The 24,504-nt window shown below is 41.6% G+C and overlaps 2 protein-coding genes across 2 annotated transcripts in view; both read right to left on the bottom strand.

The window, feature by feature from the left end:
• Window positions 1-11,356, bottom strand: part of nacc2 (NACC family member 2) — a gene marked incomplete at its 3' end in the record, with an annotated part of 36,035 nt that extends 24,679 nt beyond the window's left edge. The window contains exon 1 of the mRNA XM_079523948.1: window positions 11,310-11,356. The remainder of the gene's footprint in view (window positions 1-11,309) is intronic.
• An 8,549-nt stretch (window positions 11,357-19,905) lies between these two features.
• Window positions 19,906-23,976, bottom strand: tmem250 (transmembrane protein 250). The gene is made up of 2 exons (XM_079524342.1): window positions 23,669-23,976; window positions 19,906-22,591 (listed from the first exon to the last, which is right to left on the bottom strand). The coding sequence occupies exon 2, from the start codon at window positions 22,299-22,301 to the stop codon at window positions 21,882-21,884; it is 420 nt and encodes a 139-aa protein (XP_079380468.1). The 5' UTR covers window positions 22,302-22,591; window positions 23,669-23,976; the 3' UTR covers window positions 19,906-21,881.
• Between the last annotated feature and the right edge of the window lie 528 nt (window positions 23,977-24,504).

Here is a 24,504-nt window from a genome sequence, read left to right as displayed (position 1 = left end):
CGTCTATTCCGTACATGAGGGTTTCAGACATTCAAACGACGACAGATCCCTCCAGTCTTTGCTGAATCTCAGGATCCACATGGGAACGCTGTGGATCCAATGTTGATCTGAATCTCAGGATCCACATGGGAACGCTGTGGATCCAATGTTGATCTCGGACTTTGTGTGGCCCATTCTGTGACGTCAATCATCTATGACATGGGTGGGCAACTGGCGGCCCGGGGGCCACATCATGCGGCCCCCACCTTCACTTAATGTGGCCCTCAGGTTAATAATGTCAGAATACTAATATAATATTGGTTTCAGCTGTTACAATTCCACAACATGCAAACATGACCCGCTTTAATTACTGCAGTCTAAATTAGTAGCTCAATGGTCAACACACGTATAATTAAAGGCATTTGAAATTACATAAAAATGTAAAATTTTCAGGATTCCAATTAAAAAATAGCAAAAAATTATTCACAGATTTCAATTCGAATATAGCAAAAAAGCTCAAAACGCGTCGCGCTGCGATGCATTTTGAGCTTGTAGATCGGCTATTTTTGCTACGACAGTAATATCTGGCCCTAGGGATTGAGTGTGGAAATATAGTGGCCCTCTCCATCGTCAAAGTTGCCCACCCCTGATCTATGACGTCAGTTGTCTGCGACATGATGTATGATGACATACAGTATGACTTATTATGACATAGCGAACACCCGACTTTGCCTACAGTTTCAGCCAAATCTGAGCCCTATATGTCTTCCATTACAACATTATAATATATATAATATTATATTTAAAGTCAGACCAAGCCCCTTGTAGATGTCAGACTGCTGCAGATCCATGCCAGTAAATGTAAAATTGCTCTATTTTTCATACGTATACGTAAGATTATACTGACATAACGTTTCCGCTGTCCTCACATAGAGCCAGCATGTCCTGAGGAGCTCAGTTTTTGCGGGGTGGCTTTGCCAGGTTTGCATCCTGCCACTTATTGCTTGAAAAAGAAAAAAAACATTCTCAAAAACTGAAAACAGCCCAACTCTGTGTCACTTGTCATCTCCATTCCCTCAACACTTGCGAACAGGGTAAAGCCAACACCATAGATTTACTCTAGTTTTGGAACGAGCTTCTGCTTCGTTTAGTTTTATTCAGTGCTGTGTCTGCCATTACTGTTGCTTCCTCTAAGACTAAGTTATCACTGAACGATCTGAAATCACTATTTACATCGGAACGTCGGGAGGATTGGACTGAAACTTTGGAGTATTCTTCGGAGAAAACAAGCAGCAAAGAAACGACAATGAGTGGATCCTTATGGGAGGCGCGCGCATTGATCCTCATGATGGGAAGAACGTATAGGAGCTGTCTAGCAGCCTGGGCAGCACGAAAGGTTAGTGTTGAGCTTCGGCTGCTTGGAATCGATATAAACCTCACAACCCGCCATCTGACGGTTATGGCGACCTTCGGGGTTAAATCTTAACCCGTCCGTCAATCTGACGGTTTCCGAAGCGTTTTGGCGTCATGAGTGTTAAAAGGTTTGATTTGTTCATTCATGAATCATCTTAAAATGAACAAATCGAAATGATCATCAGCTTGTGTTCCGTTCATAACTACTATTGCTGCAGCAGGCTAATAGGTTGTCCCGTCCGATTATAAAACAATGTTTTTTTAAATGTTTTTTTTTTTTTGCGCCTTACACCTTTATTTTATATTTGTTATAGAGGGACAGACAGTAGGCTGACAGGAAATGGGGGAGAGAGATGGGGAGTGACATGCAGAAAAGGCCGTCGGGATCGGGAGTCGAACCCGCGGCACACTGCCAGACTCAGACTACCGGCCAAGGTGCCTGGACCGCTGAGCCACAGCCCAGTATAAAACAATGTTGAACTTTGGTAGAACCTTGGGTTGTATTATAGCTTCAGGGCACCTGCCAAGTTCAAATACGGCCCAAATCCAAGTAGTCTATCATCTGTATCTATTGCTTCTGTCTGTGCTCTGTAGGCCAGAAACCAGACGTTTTATTCCAATCACATTGCGATCGGTATTCCATTATTCAATGGAGGCTTAAAAAAAATAAAAAATCTTCATATAGTTAGATAATAATAATGATGTGTTGTCAGTGCACAAAATCTTAACCCATTTTGACCTGAGACCAGATTCTAAAAATGTCTTCTACATCCTGACAGTTTTCTGAAAAAGCTATGTTTCTATGTCAGTCGTTCTTCGATTTTTCAAAAATAGCAGACCTACAAGCTCGTAGCGCGCCACTCGGTGGCGCGCTATGAGCTTGTAGATCTGCTATTTTTCAATAGCTAAAGCATAACATAATGCTAACACCAAAAGGGGTCCCGCGGCCACGGCACACTGGTTTGTGAACCACTACTGCGTCTAGTGCAGCTAAAAAATTATAGGTCGCCCGCACGCACAAACGCACGCACGCACACGCACATGCACACGCACACACACACACACACACACACACACGCACACGCACACACACACACACATTGGCATAATCTGCTTTGTTTGCATCCAGTCATAAAAGTGAGTGTGCACAGAGCACGGAAGCAACAGATAGAGATAATGACCCGTGGATCTACCAAAGCTTTACGTTTGCTTTCAGTGTGTGTTTCTTTCAGTGTCGCTCTGCTTTCCACCTACACCGTCATTGTGTTATAACCCCTTCCCCCTTATCCCGGGAACCCCTTTTGGTGTTAGCATTATGTTATGCTTTAGCTATTGAAAAATAGCAGACCTACAAGCTCGTAGCGCGCCACCGAGTGGCGCGCTACGAGCTTGGAGGTCTGCTATTTTTGAAAAATCAAAGATCTACAAGCTCTTTGATTGACTATACAAGAACGACTGACATAGAAACAAAGCTTTTTCATAAAACTGTCAGGATGTAGAAGACATTTATAGAATCTGATCTCAGGTCAAAATGGGTTAAAGTTACCAGACTGACCCATAGGCTGCCACTGGTTACTATAGACCTTTGATACCAAAGAGATTTGAAAACTCAAGTTTTCAAGTAACATGTTGCGTCGTGGCACGCTGTGAGCTTGTAGATCGGCTATTTTTGTTATACTTTTGGGGGAACAAATTAGGCTTTTCATTCACGGTAAAAAATATTTATGAAAAGTTGAAATATGGCGATATGGGGTTTCTGCGGCGATGTTTAGAGCTTGTTCAGAGAAACTGTGACCTGATTTTTTTGCAAAAAGAAAATGCGGTACTGTACTGTACTGTACTGTACTGTACTGTACTGTACTGTACTGTACTGTACTGTACTGTACTGTACTGTACTGTACGTGTCGCGGTGCCCCATGCTTCTGTTTATGGTTATTGTAATTTATGATGTGACTGTCCTAGGAGTCAAGGCCGGTTACACTGCTTACCTATAACAACTACAGCATGATTTATAATTAGTTCCATGTCAGTGGGTGCTGCATAACAAACGTAGCAGCAGAGCTACAATGTCACAACTGGTCACCGTGCCATGCGTGGTGAGCTTGTAGATCTGCTATTTTTTGGCATACAACACCGGCACACATCTATCTATAATGCGAGTGTAAATCAAGCCTAAGGCCGGGTGACATACAGCATATGATGATTGATAACCTACAATACTAACTGGAGGATACAAATACTGTTGTTTATTTCTGTATGACTCTTCATGGTAGTTTTGTTTTTAAATAGCCGAAGTTTATATAGGGCTGCAGTGGTTAATGTATGCTTTAAGTTCAGATACAATACATAAGTAAATGTACTTAGTTACTTTCCACCACTGCTATCTATTGGGTTATTTTTACTAACTAAACCTTCTTTATCTTTTTTTTCTTTTCTTTTGTCGTCCTTGCTAACATGTTTATTTTAATCTCCCTGGCACACATGGGACTGTATATTTTGGTGTTCTGAGAAAGAACGTACCGACCGAGAGGAGAAAGACTATATATGACAAACACTCTTGTGTTGACCAAACATGCAGCCAGTGTCATATTGAACTAGACCTGGGTTACAGAGCTGCAATCTGCTATCAATCAGTCTAATGATTTGTCCAGAACACACAGAGACGTCCATGATGTGACCATATCTTCACCGTCAGAAACCTTGTAGTTTCTGAAACATTTTGAAAGATGTATCAAACATATTCTTTGCGTATGTGTCCAAAGTAGGGATACCAGGTTTAAAGTGGTTACGTATGTCTGTGGGTTTTATAAATATTAAACCAATGAAAAGTATTAACCAGAGCTTGTGAGTAAATAATATCTACACTGAATCCATTGAAAGGGACAATATTTACTCAAGTGGCCATGTTGCTCATCATAAAAGCAAAATGGTCTCGCTACTTGTATTTGATTTCCTTGTTTTATGGTGAATACTTGTAGTATTTTATTTCCTTGTTTTATTGTGAATACTTGTAAATGTCTGTGAAGTTGTGAGTGTATAATATATTCTGTGAAAGTATGAAACAGCTGAGGTTGTGAAAAAGAAAACAGTTGTAAGAAAAATGTTACGTATGCTTTTAATTCTGTGAAGTTGCCTAAACTGAAATAAAAACAAAGTAAAAAAAAAAAATAAGCAAAATGGCCACCCTGGGAATATGCTCAATTATGCATGTGTGTGCATGTGCATGTGGGTATGGATAATATAAATCAACAAAATAGCAGATCAATGATTGATAGCCAGGTAAGCCTCCGTATACATGTATCTAAGAGTGTAATTGCCAATAAAAGAAGATCATTTTCAGTTTTCCTGGGGGCATTGTATGTAAGCAAGCTTCACTGACAGATATCAGTACTGGAAATTAGCAAGCAGGTAATATTGGCTTAACGTGGAATGACACTTATTCATATCATATTCCATCTACCTAAACTCTTGAGTGCTTTATAGCAGCAAGGGTTTATCTTTGTATAGCAGAAATGCCAAGCTAATTATAAAATATTAAAGGTGATATACACTACGGTATAGAGTAGACTATATAGAGCCAGACCAATACCACATTTTTGAGCCCAATGGCGAGCTCGAGGGTCCTAGTCAGACCACCAATTACCAATGTTTTGACCAATAATTGTGCAAAAGTGAAACATTTTCCAATCAATAAATAAAAATAAAGACAAATAACATTTTGATAGATTTCTTTTTTAACCCATTTTGACCTGAGATCAGATTCTAAAAATGTCTTCTACATCCTGACAGTTTTCTGAAAAAGCTATGTTTCTATGTCAGCCGTTCTTCGATTTTTCAAAAATAGCAGACCTACAAGCTCGTAGCGCGCCACTCGGTGGCGCGCTATGAGCTTGTAGATCTGCTATTTTTCAATAGCTAAAGCATAATGCTAACACCAAAAGGGGTTCCCGCCCAAAATGGGTTAAAGTATACTGCATCTATTAAACTTTGTTATACAAGAAGATCATTTAACACAATGAAAAAGCAAATTAACTAAACCCAACCACAACCCTATTCAAAGTTTCAAACGATCAAAGTTTTGCATTGTGAGCTTGCACTGTAGATCTGACATCTTTTGTGGGGGGGGGGGAAATGAAAAAATAAAGTCACCTATATAATGACCTAACCCAAAACAGGGACACAAGGGGCAGTATTATGCGTGTCTTAAGTACCAGGTCTTATTAGTTAACTTAAGACCTGGAGGCGTGGTCAATGCCATTTGGCTATTCTGAGTGGCCAAACAGCATTGACCACGCCTCCAGGTCTTAAGTTAAGTCATAAGACCTGGTACTTAAGACACGCATAATACTGCCCTAGAGGGTCAAATAGGGATACATTGGTCTGGCTCTATAGTACAGTATGAGAAATGAGGATAGGATGTATGACTGCACTGTACTGTCAACTCATGTAACATGGATATTGTCATTCCACTGCCTCAGCACTAGCATCTTGAGAGTGACCTAACACAGTATACGCATGCACAGCTGCGCATGCACACACCACACACACACACACACACACACACACACACACACACACACACACACACACACACACACACACACACACACACACACACACACACACACACACACACACACACACAGTCACACACACAGTCACACACACAAATGAATGGTGTTAGGGTCTTTTGTAGTGTGGCATGGGAGTCCAATACAATGGGAATGTTTTCCATGCTGTACATCTAGTATCAGCTCAATGGCCTTGTGGTCAGAGTGTCCAGCCCTGAGCCTGGCCCTGGGAGGTCATGCCAAAGACTATGAAATGCGACCAAATGCCTCCCTGCTTGGCGGTCGGCATCAACGGTTAGTTTGGAGGTATAATTCCCTGCGACATAATGTAATATCACTATCAGCATGTCCATCAAGCTGCCTCACTCTACCGAAACAGGAGATAGGCTCCTGAGTCCTGACCTATAGGCCACGAGACTTTAGAAACAGGAGATAGGCTCCTGAGTCCTGACCTATAGGCCACGAGACTTTAGAAACAGTTTAGTATTGAAAAGAAAGAAGCACTATAACGAAAGGAATACTTTTAACGTTGGCACAGTAGGCGAAGGATGCACTATTATGACCAAGGTCTAATAATGGGCGTGGCTTCCATGTGGATCATTTAAGCCTTGACTATATGACTTCATTCTTCAGCATATTTTGGGCAACGTTTCAGCCCAATCTGCCCTCCATTGACTTCAAGAATTAAAAAAAGAATAAGTTAAAAATTATATAAAACGTACGTGAAACATATTCTTCCTTCGGCCTACTGAGACATTTGGGGCTGATGGGTCAAGTGGTTTGTGTGATTAGTTAGACACACATTAGTGCGTGCGTGAGTACACGCACGCACGCACGCACGCACGCACGCACGCACGCACGCACGCACGCACGCACGCACGCACGCACGCACGCACGCACGCACGCACGCACGCACGCACGCACGCACGCACGCACGCACGCACGCACGCACGCACGCACGCACGCACGCACGCACGCACGCACGCACGCACGCACGCACGCACGCACACACACACACACACACACACACACACACACACACACACACACACACACACACACACACACACACACACACACGCACACACACACACACACACACACACGCACACGCACACACACACACGCACACGCACACGCACACACGTAGCACCCTCTTCTAAATGGCTCTACAGTGCTATGGCGTAAAAATAAACCATGTTGTGACTTTCTTTTTGTTAATGTTGTGGTTGTGATTTAAACTGTGGGTTATAAATATTTGAGTTAGAACACAGCTTATAATGCTGCAGCTTGAAGCCAACTTTCCTGACTAGATATGGGCAACGGCTTCGCTTCACTTATTTCTTTGAGCTTCGGCGTTATCAAGTTAACACTGATATTGTAAAAGATGTTGGTTTACCTGTTTTGCGATGAGGTTGCCTTGCACTCTTACTTTCTCGCAAAGCATAGTTGCCAGGAATATTTTTCAAGATAGAATCATCCTCATTTACTGGAACATGTAACATTAATTTTACCCTTGCTTTTTTCTCTCTTTGTTGCCTGCTAGCAATGAACACTTGACATGTAAATATGATTCAATTTGGTTCTTCTAAATCTATACTACTCATTTTTCCGATTTTGTCTGCTCTTTTTTTCGTTTCTGTTTTGTTTCATCACTTCCACTTTCTCTTGTTTATCCTGTATTCTCTACGAGTTCTCTCTGCTGATTGGATCAAAACGTGTATCCCAAATCAGAGAACCTATTTTCTGTTTTACGATCGGAATTTACCATAGTTAACTTCTATTTTAACACCTTGAGGGCCCGGACCTATTTAATCCATTAATAAAATGTCATTTATAGCCCCGGACCACTTTTACCGGGGCACCGGAAGTTGTTGTGAATGTCTGTGTAGAAGCTAACAATAGCCACACCACTCTAGAGTCGATCGACAACAACGGGAGGTAAGAATAAATCTATCGCGACTAGCGACTGGACCGCGGAGCGCCGTCTAACACAGGATATTTTTTCATAATTAGACGGGATGATTTAGATCGCGAGTTATGAACGTTTTAAGATTTTCGTTTTCGTCCGCTAAACAGGCAGGGAACATTTTCGATGACGTGTCACTGTTGTGCAACACCGAGGATTGGGCAACAAGCGCTCGTAGGCTGTGGAGCGATGCGATCGGTTTTGATATCATTAATCTCCGTCCCGTTTATCAATCTCCGTCTGGGGCACTTGACCATGAACTTGAACTTGACGGTGATCTCCGTCATGGGCCCCGATGGTGTTAACACAAGAATAATAAATATCCTTCCCAACACCTTTAAAGCTTAGTTGTGACGTTGAATAAGTCACCTATATCCTGAAAACACATACATAATACTGCCGTTGTTCCACAGTATTATGGCAGCAAATTTTGATTTTATCATATAGTCTTCATAGTCTCATAGTCACATTTTAGTCGCCTGGAATGTTTTAGTGTTAGTGTAGTTTTAGTCGGCTAAATATCACAAGATTTTAGTCGACTAAATCTACTGTTGATTTAGTCAACTAAAATGTATTTTAGTGGGCCTTACTGCCGTCGTAATGGCTCATTTTACACTTGCTGAAAATCTACACAGGTTTTACACAGATCTACAACCATGTGTAAAATGACTTAATCCTCAAGGCTCAAAAAACTAAAACAAAACAAATATATTTAGTCTTAGTATTAGCCATCATAGCTTAGTTTTCATTTATTTTCCATTTAGTTTTCGTCAGTGAAAAAAGGTAGTCGACAATCATTTGTCATCATAGTATTAGTCCAGGACAGGTACTAACTGGTATTAGTAAGGTACAAGCTCACAACGCGATTTGAAAATAATTTGAAACTTTTTGAAAATGTTTCCCCTAATTATATGTCCAAAAAGCCAGGCTGGATGTGTTTAACTGCTGGCACTTGAGATACACGACAAATAAAAAGCCAGCGTCCAGGAGACGAAAAACTACTGCTAGAATCACTCTGGTCTCCAGCCATTATCATTCACATACTGTAGTTACAAACTCATGACGCTTGAATACTCAAAACTTGAATACTACAAAGATTCTAAAGCAGGGGCCATCGCCATGTCGGCTTGTGGTGGACATTTTTGTCAACATTCCATTTTTGCCACAGACATAAAGAAATGAGTGGACAATAATATTAAGAAACACATAAATAGATAGCCCTGAATGACCACAATAGGTCTGTAACTCTCAGAGTTAAGAGGGTCTCTTCAAATGAAACATTTGAGAACCACTAGTATTAGAGCAGGGGTTCTCAACGTTTTTGGCCGGGGACCCCCGGAAATGCTTTGGCAATGTCTCGGGACCCCCGCCCCGCCCCCTCCCGACCCCCAATATAAATTGACTGCTACAATAACCTTAAACCATTTTGGGCGGGAACCCCTTTTGGTGTTTTAAGCATTGTTATAATTTAGCTATTGAAAAATAGCAGATCTACAAGCTCATAGCGCGCCACCGAGTGGCGCGCTACGAGCTTGTAGGTCTGCTATTTTTGAAAAAATTTGAAAATAAAATTTAAAAATAAATCTTTTTTTTTTTTTTTTTTGAAAATAATTTGGGGACCCCCTAAAATAATTTGGCGACCCCCCGAGGGGTCGCGACCCACGGGTTGAGAACCCCTGTATTAGAGGACTCCTAATGTGCCATTAGTGCCATAGTGTCATAATAAATAAGTGTCATACTTATTCCGAAGAAAACCTGGAGACTTGACATTCAGTAAGTGGGTGTTATGATAACAATTTCTGTAAAACAGAACATATAAATCTTGCCGCGTACAAGACCCAAGTCTTTGCCACATTTGCCACATTTGTCCGTGCACGGACATGTTGGTGACCCATGTTCTAAAAGTTTGACTCATTCAGATGAATCAGCTAGAAATGAACAAATGAAAAAAGGAGATTAAAAAAGCTGCCCGTGCACCGCCAACATCTGCTTGTCTACGCTTTCTGACTATTTAAGACAGCTTCTGATTGGTTTCTGAAACGACTACTAATGGTGCCTCTGATTGGTCATGCCAATGCCAACTCTGCGTGTGCACGACGCACACATTATGATAAGATAAGATATGATATGATAAATCTTGGGGAAATGCAGGTGAAAAAAAAGAAAAGAAAATATAGTATTATATAGAGCCCTGAGTGTTCTGACACTGGACATTATACAATGGAAATGACAAACATAATGTATATCATTAAATATAAGTGTAAATGTACAATATATCAACAGTGAATATGCATATAAATCTATCGCCTATGAATGGAAGTAGTCATGACGGCAGTGGCAGATACAGTTGGCATCTGGAGAACACTTGGATTATGATTCTCCAGCACTGACGTACAGTAGACTGCGTTATTGGCGCATTAAAAGGACAATAATGCAACAGAACTCACAGCGTTGCATAGTTTAGATATCACATGATATCACATGTCCGAGTCACGATTTTAATTCAGTGCGTATGAGGAAATGAGGCCCTGTAGCCAAGAGCCAACTGTCTAACAGAGTATCTTCTGAATACATCTTCTATATTCTATATATTACATGATACTGACTTTAACCCACTTTTTGTAGACAACACGATATTTATAAGCAAAAAAATATATATTTAGATATGATTTAAAAAATACTAAGGACTGATGTATAAACCACGTTCCCTCAACATAAGCTTGATGCGTCTCAAACAACAACACTATAGTAGATATGGAAGATTACGATTACTAAGACTGCAGCTTGCGTTACAGTATACTGTGTCTATCCATGTGAGAAGAGAGAGCTCTGACAACACAGTACAATCCTCGGTGTTAACTTGTCCACTTGTATAACTCTGAGAGGGTCCAAATGTACATTTGTACCCTTGTAGAGTTAAATGAACACCGAGGAATTGACCGTGTACTGTTCTATCGGGTGTCTGACAAAGGGGACAAACCAAGTTAACTCAAAACCTGTCCTTATTATCCCTGCCGCACCGCTCGTCTCTCTGTCCAGCGTATGTGAGTGTGTATAGTGTGTGTGTGTGTGTGTGTGTGTGTGTGTGTGTGTGTGTGTGCCCTTGCTGAACTCATCTCGACACTCCCCACTTCCCCCAACCCTCGGCCCCCTTGTGGAATGTTATGTAGTGTGGGGCCTATATGGAGGAAGGGCATCCCAGGACATGGCATGCACATTGCACACACACACACACGCACACACCTACTGTACACACAGGCGCACACACACACACACACACACACACACACACACACACACACACACACACACACACACACACACACTGAGAGAGAAAGAGAGAGAGAAAAATACAGCTGTTGAGAGCAATCACAAACCTTTGGCAGGCGTCCAAGTCAAAGACGGGTGGCGTTGAAGGCCTCCGTTTAGAAAGAAAGAGAAAAAAAAGTCCCACACATTTTCCATGTATGTTGTGTTAAACATTGAAGATAGAAACTTGGCAGTACAAACCCACATTACCCTGAAATGACTTCCCAGCAAGGAGGGGGAGGGGGGGAGAGAATGTCATAAACACCCAGATAAGAGCTGTCCTTGTGTTGCCTATAGGCTGACACACACATACATGCACAGTGCACGCACATACACAGTCACACACAGTCTCACACACGCACACACACACACACACGCACGCATGCACGCACACACACCTATGGTTTCAGATTGTTCTGTCGACTCAAAAGAAGCGTGAACAATTCCACCCTGATCTTTTCATCCATGTTATTTTGAGATGAGGGGAAAGCTGAGACTTTATGCGGAGATGGCTAACAAAAGAGACTCACGCACACTTCAATTCAAATCTGCAAAGGGAGATGGAGGGGAGGGGAGGCTTTTTCTGAACAAGACGCCGAACTTAAGGCTACTTTAATTGTTCATAGTATAGCCTATACAACTCACAAACATTACTTGCTGCTACTACATGCCGGTATCTGAATTTCACCCTTGGGGGATTAACCTCATGCGAGCCCTATACGTCTCTATTCCGGTCATAATAGGTGAACATTCAGCGAAAATAGGTCAATCTACAAGCTCACAACGTGTTGCGGCGTGCTGTGAGCTTGGTGTTTCAACCCTTTTCACATCAAGGCCCATTATTTATTTGGGCATTTGAGCCACGGCCCACCATTTTGGTGAGATTTAGCCTCTCAGATCCAAAAGTAAAACCGAATATTTAGTGGTCGTTGGATAACATTTTGTCCACAATTCCATGCTGTATCGATGTTGGTACCATTGGGAGAGATAACATTGATCAAAAATAACAATTCTTCTACATTCTCTAATTGTGTACACGTCTTAGTAAAGTAAGTAATGCAGATGTTTAACAATAATGTAACTCTCGAGAGTGTAAAATGGTCCATTTGGACCCTCATTAGGGTCCATTTGGTTCCATTTGTATCACTCTCTGAGTTACAGACCCATAAGGGTCCATTTGGTTCCATTTGTATCACTCTCAGAGTTACAGACCCATAAGGGTCCATTTGGTTCCATTTGTATCACTCTCAGAGTTACAGACCCATAAGGGTCCATTTGGTTCCAACTATCATTTAGCTGGGGACCCCCTGGAACTCCCTCAAGGACCCCACTTTGGGAACCAGTGCTGTATGTAGGGTTTGGAGCTGTTGGCCAACTTTACATATTTGATAACTGTTATGGTTTATGAGAATGGGAGGATCAGAGGCATTTTACGTTATACACATTCTGTATAGTGTTACACACTCTGGGACATTATAGCACAGTGGTTTTCAACCAGTGGTCCGGGGACCACCCGTGGTCCTTGAGGGGGTTCCAGGTGGTCCACGGCTAAATGATGGAGAGTTGGTATACTTGGTAACCAAACGGACCCTTATTAGATCTCTAACTCTTTGAGAGCGTGAAATGAAACCTTCATTTGACGCTCTCAGGAGTTACTTGTTATTTGTTAAACATCTGCATTACTTCATTTACAAGACGTCGTCTACACAATTAGAGAATGTACAAGAAATTTTATTTCGATCAACGTTTGCCAACACTGCATTGAGTTGTGGACAAAATCTTATCCAAGGACAACAAAAATATTCTACGTTTGGGGTCTGAGAGGCTAAATCTTATCAAATGGTGTTCCGTGGATCAAATGCCAAATAGATAATGGGCCTTGTTGGGGGACGGGAACCCCTTTTGGTGTTAGCATTATGTTATGCTTTAGCTATTGAAAAATAGCAGATCTACAAGCTCGTAGCGCGCTTGTAGATCTGCTATTTTTGAAAAATCGAAGAACGACTGACATAGAAACATAGCTTTTTCAGAAAACTGTCATTTTCAAACAGACATTTTTAGAATCTTATCTCAGGTCAAAATGGGTTAATATGAAAAGGGTTGAAAACCACTGTTATAGCAAGTATAGGAAGAAAGATGGCTGCTATATGCCCACATGGCAATAATGAAATGTAGACTATTACCAAGAAAATAAGGCTTCGATAGCCATCTTGAAAGGAAATACACGACACAAGAGAAGTGCCGAAGAGGTACAGTTAGTAAAGTAACTCCAGTAACCAAAGCAGCAGGGAGAGTGAGGGAGAGAAGGAACTGACAGGAAATGAAGAAATTGCCACAAGCTACACTCTGTCTAGCCGCATACTGTACACATGTACACACACATGTACACACACGTGTGCGCACGCACACACGCGCACACGCACACACACACACACACACACACACACACACACACACACTGCAGGAGGAAAGCCATTGTGCTAGAGTCAGATGTCAGGGTTCATGCGAGGTAAACCGCTCCACAAACAGACAGCCAATAGAAAGCTTTGAACAACAGTAGTGGGTTGTGATCAAGACTTTCAGCTCAATGCTAATGCACAGCTGCTACTGAAATAAAGGTTAACCATTTCATTTGGTGATTGTGGTGGCAGCCATTACTTTCTTTTTTTTTTACCCCTTCAACTTTGGTGGTATAACTTGTTTTAGTTTTGGGTTTTTTTTTAAGTTTTTTTTACAATAGCTACAGTTGCATCATGACACATGAATGCACATGAGTGGCAAACAATATAGGCCTATTTTTGTGAATTTAATTCACTTTAACTTTAACTTGCATTAACATCATCACTGAAATAGTGAAGCTAAGCTAATTCTAGAGTTGAATATGAATATGTATTGTTACTGAACGCTTGATGCTCTACTACGACATCAATCATAACAACTATTTAATCTACCGTATCTGCATGTATGATTGTGCAGACATAATGAAACCGACACAGATAAAATGCCAAACAGCTAGGCTACATATTGCTACTGCTTATGGGTGGAGAGGGGCGCGTTTTTTTTTCTTCAAGTTTATCGTGACGCAACGACCGACAATAATGTCATGTCACTTTCTCCATTCATTCCATTCGAAACAAACTGTAGGCTTCATAACAGTATACTAAAGCTATTTAAAAGTTAGCATTTGTCTGGTGACCGTATAGGTTTATACAATCGAAAACGACACAATCATTCAAATCGCTATCAACGTAGCAGCTACTACAAGTTCAGCGTTTACAGTTTGCGAGGAGGAATATATGGCATATTATATGGCTACATCCTGGGCATAACATTATTGGCATTTCTATAAAAGTCCATAAATACAGGCTAAAAGCGGAATCGCCCTATAGTTGAACTGTTTCAACCCACATTGACCACCAGTCTGTACACTGTACAGTCAGCAGAATATATCGGGGACATCACATCAGGCTCAATTGTAACGTTATATCGTTAATAAGGAGAGACGCGAGAGAAAAGAGCACACAAAATCAACAGCAAACATAATACTAAACTCGGTATCCGGGAGTGTATCCTCCTCCTACACTAAACGCAACCATATAGGACTATAGCGGGGTCCATTTGGTTACATTTTAGTGGTGGATACATACAGTCCCGATAGTCCCGGAGTTATAGGATTTGTGAAGGCAGAGATAGAGAGAGAGAGAGATCGGGGGGGATATAATATACTGTATTTACCCGATATGTTGCTCCTCCATAAAATGCGGCTTGTCTGTCAGCTCAGTTGGCACGGAAGGGATGAGGTATATAGCCGCTTATGGATATGCAGAGAGAGAGAGAGAGACTAGAGTAGCCTATACACTACGTTCGGTTTCAGATCTACTGTGTGTAAAGTTTTGCAGGTTCCGCCTATGATCATGTAGCCTAGTTAGTTTTTAGTGCAGGCCCTGGTTGGGTTTCCACCTCGGTTTTGTCACTCACTCTGTCCACTATACAGCTTGGTCACTCGTCCCCATCATCCCTGTACTGTGACTGTCCCCCCCTCCTCCCTCCTCCTCTCACACACACACACAGTACACACGCACGCATGCACTCATTTTCTCCCCCCCTTCTCTCTCTCTCTCTCTGTCTGTCTGTCTCTGCGACGTGCGTCTCTCGCTGTGCAGGAAGTGAATGCCTCTCTCTCTCTCTCTCTCTCTCTCACATGAACAACAGTATATGAACTGCTGCAGAACGCAACCTGACATCATTCGCCATGGATGGCATTCACTCAAAATACTTAAAAAAAACAACACACAGACATTTTGGATGAAATGTGCCCGGCAGCGTCATTTTACTGTATAGTATACGACTACAGTACTAGACTACAGTATTATTAATGCACGCTTTCAGCAGCACTGTACTGTAGTGTACTGTAGCCACCAGGCTACAGTGTCTGCATGCTTCCAGGCTGAATTATGCACCTTTTATCACTGTCACATGAACTCGATGCACTCCTCTCTGCATCGATCTTAAAGCTGCACACACAGAACTTTTATTATGTCCTGTACTACACACACAATGGTTTTCAACCCCATTGTCATATCATAGGCTACCATTATTTATTGGGCATTTAAGTGGCCACGGACCACCATCCATCTGATGAGATTTAGCCTCTCAAGACACAAAACTAAAGAATATATGTACACTTTTCCATTGATGTTGGTACCATTAGGAGAAACAACAAGCAAATGATACAAAAAAAATAATAATTCTTCTATACATTCTGAAATTGTGTAGACTTCTTGTAAATTAACTAATGCAGAAGTTTAACAATAATGTAACTTATCTTGAGAGCGTAAAATGAAACCAATCACGCTCTCAAGAGTTAAAGAGATCTATAAGGATCCATTTGGTTACCATGAACTTTCCAATTTCCATCATTTAGCATGGGGACCACCTGGAACCCCGTCAAGGACCACTGGTGGTCCCCGGACCACTGGTTGAAAACCACTAGCCTATTAGGGAGACACTGATACCACAGCCTATAGGACAGGTATCACCACCAATGCAAATTTAGAGTTGTATTTTAACATAATAGACAGTATGACAGTGAAAATAACGTTTTATTCATTATACATTAAGTTCCGGATTGCAGCTTTAACCCATTTAGGCCTGAAGTCGAAATAAAAAAAAAAGTCTTCTGAAAGAATATATATTCAAAGATTTGTGCCGCATTTTCACGATTTTTCAAAAATAGCAGATCTACAAGGTCGTAGCGTGCCAAATATGCGCGCTATGAGTTTGTAGATCTGCTATTTTTCAATAGCTAAAGTATAACACAATGCTTAGTTAAAACACCAAAAGGGGTTCCCGCCCAAAATGGGTTTTAAAAGGTGTGCACCACGTTAACTTAATATTGCCGCACTGCACACTGGGGGAGATGTATTATCCGTTTAAATGTTATTAAAGGGTGATATGGAAATAGGACAGCACAGCAGCATGGGCGCCGTGTGCTCTCAAAGCAAATTGACATGTGTGTGTGTGGTCACCTCACGTGGCCTCATGTGATGACAGTTTAGGCTACATGATGCGCATGTGTGCCACTCTCCTAAATTATGAGCACTAAACTGCCTGTCATGACCTCAAGTCAACTTTTACTTTACCGAAGCCATAACGTTGCCCACATTCACCTCCCTGCTGGTTTCAATATAGACAGCTGCAGCCACAGAACCCTTTGTTGCCGTGTGGACTTCATTCATCATTTTTAAACACATTTAACATTTATTAATCATCTTATTAAAGCTTACATTTCCCTGAAATGGCAGGCTTATTTTTTTTATTTATTTTTTAAACGTGCTAGGCTAAAGCACAGTATCTAAAGAGAATAGAAGAAAAAGAAAATATATTAATATCTATTTCTGATGCTAAATGAATACTGCTTTAGTTGCTAGGCTACAATGAATTACATTATTACACAAACGGCACTATACTGTATGGAGCACTGTTTTTGCATGACTTTAGGGCTCAGCCTTACAAAAGAGAAGTTGCAGTGGTGCAAGAACGACCTATACAGAACCTGTGTGGAAGCCAACTGTCACAATATAAATGTAACCTGTGACCAATGACACCACACACACACACACACACACACACACACACACACACACACACACACACACACACACACACACACACACACACACACACACACACACACACACACACACACACACACACACACACACACACACACACACACACACACACACAGGACAGTGGTTCTAAAACGATTTCAAGTCAAGGACCCGATATGTATTTGGCAGACCCCCATCTGAAAAGGATATGTGCCAGCTATAGGGACCCCCAGAAGAGAGGATGATTGATAAAACAAATGTACAAGCTTCCAGTAACTGATAACAATAACTGATAAGGGACTAATAACATAAATGTAAACGTTAACTACAAATAAGTTCTGCTGGTTCTTACATATGCAAATCACTTTTTTGTCCTAGTATATACACTGTAGTAACTGTACATAAATGCAATAAAAGAGGTGGACAGGGCAGGCTGAAAGACAGACTGAAATAAAACCATAAAGAGCCCTTTAAACATGGAAGCCTTGAAATATCAATTCACCAAAAGTCACACACAAGTTAGAAATGGGAAACTTTGTCCATGTTTCATAACTCCTTTCTTTCGTAAAGAAAGAAAGAAAAAGCAGCAGTGTATATAAACGGCGTGCGACAAAATACCTGCGGTGAACTGTTATTACATGTCAGCTCAAGTATTCCAATTCACCTCTGGTCCTACTGGGCTGTCAAATGTGACTGGTATGTATGAGGCATATGATGTGTTGATCCTCGGAGAACAATGGGATATTGTTACAGTCATTCGCAGCCTCGGGCCCTGCCAGCCTTGAGCATGTCTCAGTCAGGGCAGGGCCACCTACCAGGATCAATGGAGGGGAAGCATGTGCTGCTGTTGTTCAGGCTCAACCCTGACATCTCTCTGCCCCATCGAGGTGTTTACTTGCATTATAGCAGATAACAGTTGAATAACCACTTTACCCCGTATATACTTTTGTTGTACATCAAACAGCGGGAAAAATAGCAGATCTACAAGCTCGCAAGAACACGCCGAATGCTAGGGTGCATGTGGTTAAAAAGGGAAGATGAAAAACATGAATTGCCAAAATCCGCATATACAAACTATTGCCCTGGGGTGGCGATACTCATAACTATATCAATATCATATGGAGGTGGAGGAGAATGAGTGCAAACTATATTACACCATGTCCTCGCGTTCCCTCGTGGCTACTAATGCACAATAAATCAGCCAGTGTTGATCTAACACTGAGTGTAATCATGGACCCAGAGGGACCTGTAAAGGTCCATGTTTACCCTCTCAGTGAAATGGACGAGTCCTGGCTGGCTTTTTCGTGTCCTTCTAAGATCATGTAGGCCCACTTTAGGCCATGTGAGCAGGAGGCTATATAAGGTGATTGGGACACAGCCAGTGCCATTGTTATGGTTGGCAGGGGAGGGAGGTGTCTGGTTGTGGTTGCTCATTGTATGCTGAGGGAAGCCAAACAGAGCCGCCTGTCAGAGAGAGAGGTTCTGGGGACCGTGTGAAGTACAACTAATGGATCACTTGACCCAAAAGTAACCACTCCGTTTCAACTGGTATACATGGTCTTATGGCAATGGTTGAGGCATGTCCGGTGTTACTATAGATCAATATAATAAACAATAAACATGCATTCTCATAGTACTGTACACATGTTTATGCACACACACACACACACACACACACACACACACACACACACACACACACACACACACACACACACACACACACACACACACACACACACACACACACACACACACACACACACACACACACACACACACACACACACACACACACACACACACACACACACACACACACACACACACGGAATCACATTTCCCCCCATTAATAAAATTGCTTTTCAAATAACTTAAAGACATTTAAACTCACTTTACTTGGTCACTTCATCTATCCAACACAAATTACATCACTTCATTCTGATGTAGGCTATTATGTTTAAAGGACCACTTCACCACTTTTCAACCTATCTTCATATAATAGGTCCTCACTAATAATCATGACAAAATGGCACAATTTTTTTCTACTCAGTCTGTCTCATAGGAGGGCTGTGAGCAGTACAGAAACACGTCCACCAGTGACATCATCATTAGGCAGATATTTTTTTAAACAAGATATTTTTACAAAAATGTTTAGATTTGTATTATCGTGAGAACGCTGGCTTCCATTTTCGCATTACAACTTTTCAGGACTACAAAGCCTGCAGTTTCTATTAGCTTGGATTCCCCATCGATGAGGTCACTGGTGGACGGGTTTCTGAACTGCCCACAGCCCTCCTATGAGACACAGACTGAGTAGGAAAAGAATTGTGCCATTTTATCATGATTATAAGTGAGGACCTATTATATGAAGATAGGTTGAAAAGTGGTGAAGTGGTCCTTTAAGGCTTGCCTCAATTTGGCAACATGGAGATCTTACACTCACACCAACTGCTGTTTATTTTGGCACATATTACCATCTTGCATGACACAGTCATAATGCATTGCAAGTCGGTTTTAGAATTGTCAGTTTTCTTTAACAGATTAAGAATTATCCACCTTGCACATTTGTCCTTTATTGTATGCCGACTGGCACCCCCTAATAAAATATGTCACGGGATGTATAATAAACCATTTAGTATTGCAACCAACATAAGATATAATCCAATCACATGTTTTCATACTTTGTAAACAGTATAAACAATCCTTTTGGACAATCTGGACAGGACTTCTATCCTATAGCAGAACAAGCTCATGCAGAACTTCTTTCTCCACAGACAGATATAACAACAGACTTTGGCATGGATATGACTGACTACAAATACAGTAGGGGGCACATTACTTGAAGCCAGTGGAATAGCAGTTGAGGAAACAAAACTCCATGAGTGCCCTTGAGGCCGTCAGAAAGAAAAGAGACAGAAATAAAGCGAGAACGAGACAGGCAAGACAGACTGAAAGAACAAACTTAAAATGAAGGGAATGCAGCGTTCTTGCATTCATCATTATTTAGAGAAGTCATTCAAGTTAATCGACCGAGGTCCAATAACAGGCAACATATCACGATACAATAGGATTTAATTTCCTGTCACTGAGCGGGTACTATGACTGAAATACAGGGTTAAAGGGCACAGAGGGTCAGGACAGCCAAGGAAGGAACAGAATCAGATCAGCAGGTCTAATGACGAAGACGGGTTGAATTGTTAAGACCGACTTGGACAGTGTACAGAAGAAGAGGGGAGAGGTTCCGAGTTGCCAGGATTCACTTCTTAGCCTCCTGCGAGTGCTTTATGCAGGCTTAAATTCTAACCAAAACATACTGTATAATATATGAATGGATAAGCCTACTTTGATACATCTAAGGGGCATACTCCTAAGGGGCTATGTACACAGAAAGTGTTTTTTTTTAGTGAGGAGACTTTGGATACCATGTCCAGACAGAGCACTTCTTACTGAAGTGCAGAGGTCGTTTATTGATGCAAGCAATGTTTGAACCTATCAAAAAAAAAAGTGATTGATGAGCACCCCTCTTTTCCAAAAGCTGAACTATTTTCTACTTGAAGCACCCAGGGCGCTCCACCAAAAAGAACACTAGACGCCAAAAGTGCTGAAATGCAATTCTTGGTGGTGAGAGGCGGCTCTCTGCACTGCGCCTTTACCATAGAAATGCATGACAGCAAGACGCTGGAAGCTCAAAAATGCTTTCTGTGGACATAGCCCCTAATAAGACATTTTGATTTCACAAATAGTTTTTTTTTTATGTAACATCTAAATGGATGGTTGTTTGTTCATCTACAATGGCATGGGAGAAATTACATTGCAAGTTTGCAACCCGTCTATTGGACAATGTTGTAGATTCAGAATAATGTAGATAAATACTACAGGACTAATAGGATATTAGGATATTGTCCCAAAACATGAATTTGGATTGGATTCCATCATATTTGTGAATGAAGCCTGTAAGATTTAGATTTCACAACTATAGTTTTTGGGACATTCATTCTTTAAGTTAAGTAGAAAGTGGCGTACAAAGCAGAGTATTGGAAACAGTAGATTCTGTCCCTACTGTACAAAGTCACACAATTCCAAAGACTTTGGATACAGTGAAAACTTTGTCATTGTACGTTTGTTTCTGCAAACTACCAGATACGTTGCATTACCAACGTTTCCAAATGCGGACCATGACCATTTCCAAGTCAAGCACTAGTATGTGCAATTTAACTAAAGTAGATCATAACTGATTGCCATACTCGTACAGCGCTGAGTTGTCAACACGGCCATCACATCACTCGGCAGTCAGCACGGGCACTACTAACCGCGCTCGTTCGGCATGGGCTTTCACGTCACACTGCTCAAGTCTACAGCTGAAGGCGCCACTGCCTTGACACATATCTGTGGCTTACAGAAAAAAATGCATGTCATTTTCTTTCTCCCCCTTGTGCTTGGGTTGCAGCGTTGAGTGGATAGAGAATCTACAAAGTCCACCCGTCTCGACTCTCTCACATGATCAATGTTCTCCCCCCATTCGTGCTACATATCCACAAAGACCATGAAGCACCAGCCCAGGCCCCCTACCAGAAATATGGTGACCTGCATGCTGTAGATGAAGAGGTCATTGACCACCCCAAAGTCAAGTCGCCGGTGACCTAACAGCAACAGGATGACCGACAGCTTATACTGCAGGCGCAGCAGGACACGCACGCTGACGTACTGCAGGCAGAAGACAGCCGAGAGCGTCACCCACAGCAGAGAGGTCAGAAGGCTGCAACCAAAGTAGAGGAGGAACCGTAGGAAGCCATACATGCAGCGCGAGCGCAGGTACAGGTCAAAGTTGTTGTACTTGGTGCGCACCAGCTGGTTGGCGTGCGTCGACCCGCAGGCCGTGTGCATGCAGGTGGTGTGGGGGCCGTGGAAGCTTCGCACCCGCCGGGGGATGGGGATCACAGGCATGAGTGGGCTACTCGAGCCCCACCACGGAGTAGCAGCAGCAGCAGCAGCACACCGTCCCAGTCACTGTAAGTCAAGTCTCCCGGTGCTGCTTTTGCTTCTAGGGTGAGAGTTAGCATCGTTAGCTAGTGGAGCTCTGCTAAAAAGGTGGGCTCGTTGAGTGGAGCCCCCCCCCCTCCCAGTCGTGTAGTGATGTTGTTGCTGTTGTTGTTGACTTTGTGTTGCTACGTGGAAATCCAATTAGCAATGTTCTGTTGGTGGTGATGATATGGGAATCCGATTGCAAAACCATTCTGTGAAGAGGACACATTTTGTTTGTCAACTGTACTTAAGCATGATTCATTTTCATTGTGCAATGCGCACACATGCTAACAGAATATTCTAGTGATATTTTTATTTTGAAATAAGTGAGTGTTAAATAGCTCTATATTCCATAATAATGGTTATAAAGTGTTCAGTAACCGAAGTCTCCCCGTCTCTCAAGCTACATTTTCTACTCTTCCTGCTTCCGGGCTGCTTCCCTACTTCCTTCATAGGAGTTACCACAAATGAAGGTTCTGTTCCAATTAGTGTACAGTGGTCTTCAAACTTTTAATTGGACCCTCATAAGTGTACAAATGGAACCAAATAGACCAATACAGGTCCATTTGGTTCCATTTGTACAATATCAGAATTACAGACACTGACTGGGTTCTTGACCATTACAGGTTCTGACCATGGACAGAAAAAATTGGAAGTGGAAAATTGAAGCTGATAAAATTGGTTGTGAAATTGGTGTGCCATCTGAAAATGTGTGTTCTGTTTATTAAAGTGATGGAGATAAAGACCACGGTTAATACTGATCAGAATATAGAGCTTTCATTTATTTTTGTTTGTTTCTTACAAAAAACATAAAACTGTTTTAACAAGAACACAGAAAATCAATCACAGCACCTTTAAAGCTGCAATCCGCAACACATTTTAATGAATACAATAATATTTTTAAACAATCTATATGCAGACAGAGCATGTTGAAGGTGGTCTCCCTACTCTTTTATTGAGACAACCTACTGGTTGGAAAGTAGTACTGCCTGAAGCTCATTGAAAAATATAGGCCATTTTAGGCAGAAGTTGTCGAGACAAAAAATCTGCTGGCTTTATCAGGGAACATAAAAAAAACAGGTAAGCAAAAACGTATTAATATGCATAATCAAAAGCTCAACTATAAGGCCTTGATTAGTCTTGATTATATGTCAGTCTTGACAGGCCAATACTGACATATATTATACTATGACCGTCTTGATCCAAGGCTCAAATATTATTATATAAATAAATATGATCAACTATACGTTTTTCTTTGGGGGGGGACGATGACAGCTAGACCACCCTACCATGTTCACAACGAAGACGAAGCGAGCTCCTGTTCCTTCAGCATTCAGGCAGCTCCTGCTGCTTCGCTTCTGGGTAAACGCAGGCTAGCATCACATGTTTGCCATTTAGCCTCCTAGACGCTACATAAACAGGTATGTAATTCTTTCCAAATTGCAAAACAGTCGTGTTTTTAACCGCTGCATGTGCTTAATTCGCTACATGGTATGTGAACAGAGGTCCATAGTTAGATTAGTTATACAGCAACAAGCCGGTGTGTGTTATGGTAGCCTACATGGTGCTGTCTGTAATGTAGTGTACATGTACACAATCATATACGCCTTGTCGTAAAATGTATCAGTCGCTGCATTCACGACATCTATCTTCAGCGTTAAAGGAGAAGACACTCTCAAAGTAAGAGCTCAACTTATATTATTAAAATACCAAATCTATATGATATTATACATACTACACGCTGTGTGTGTGTGTGTGTGTGTGTGTGTGTGTGTGTGTGTGTGTGTGTGTGTGTGTGTGTGTGTGTGTGTGTGTGTGTGTGTGTACAAGTTTAGTGTATGCATTAAAAGGTCTATTTTAGAGACAGAGAGCAGTGGTTTTCAACCCTTTTCATATCAAGGCCAATTATGTATTGGGCATTCGAGCCACGGACCACCATTTGATGAGATTTAGCCTCTCAGACCTAAAAGAAACGTTGAATATTTTGAATATCTAATTGTCTAGACTTCTTATAAATTAACTGATTAAACTAAATGGACCCATCATACGGGTCCATTTGGTTTCATTTGACATATAAATGTCCATTTGGTTAGCAACTCTCCATCATTTTGTTGGGGACCACCTA

This window comes from Electrona antarctica (assembly GCF_951216825.1).
Source record: "Electrona antarctica genome assembly, chromosome: 16".
Taxonomy (NCBI): Eukaryota; Metazoa; Chordata; class Actinopteri; order Myctophiformes; family Myctophidae; genus Electrona; species Electrona antarctica.
The sequence above is the reverse complement of the archived record's forward strand: the minus strand, read 5'-3'. Positions and strand labels throughout refer to the sequence as shown.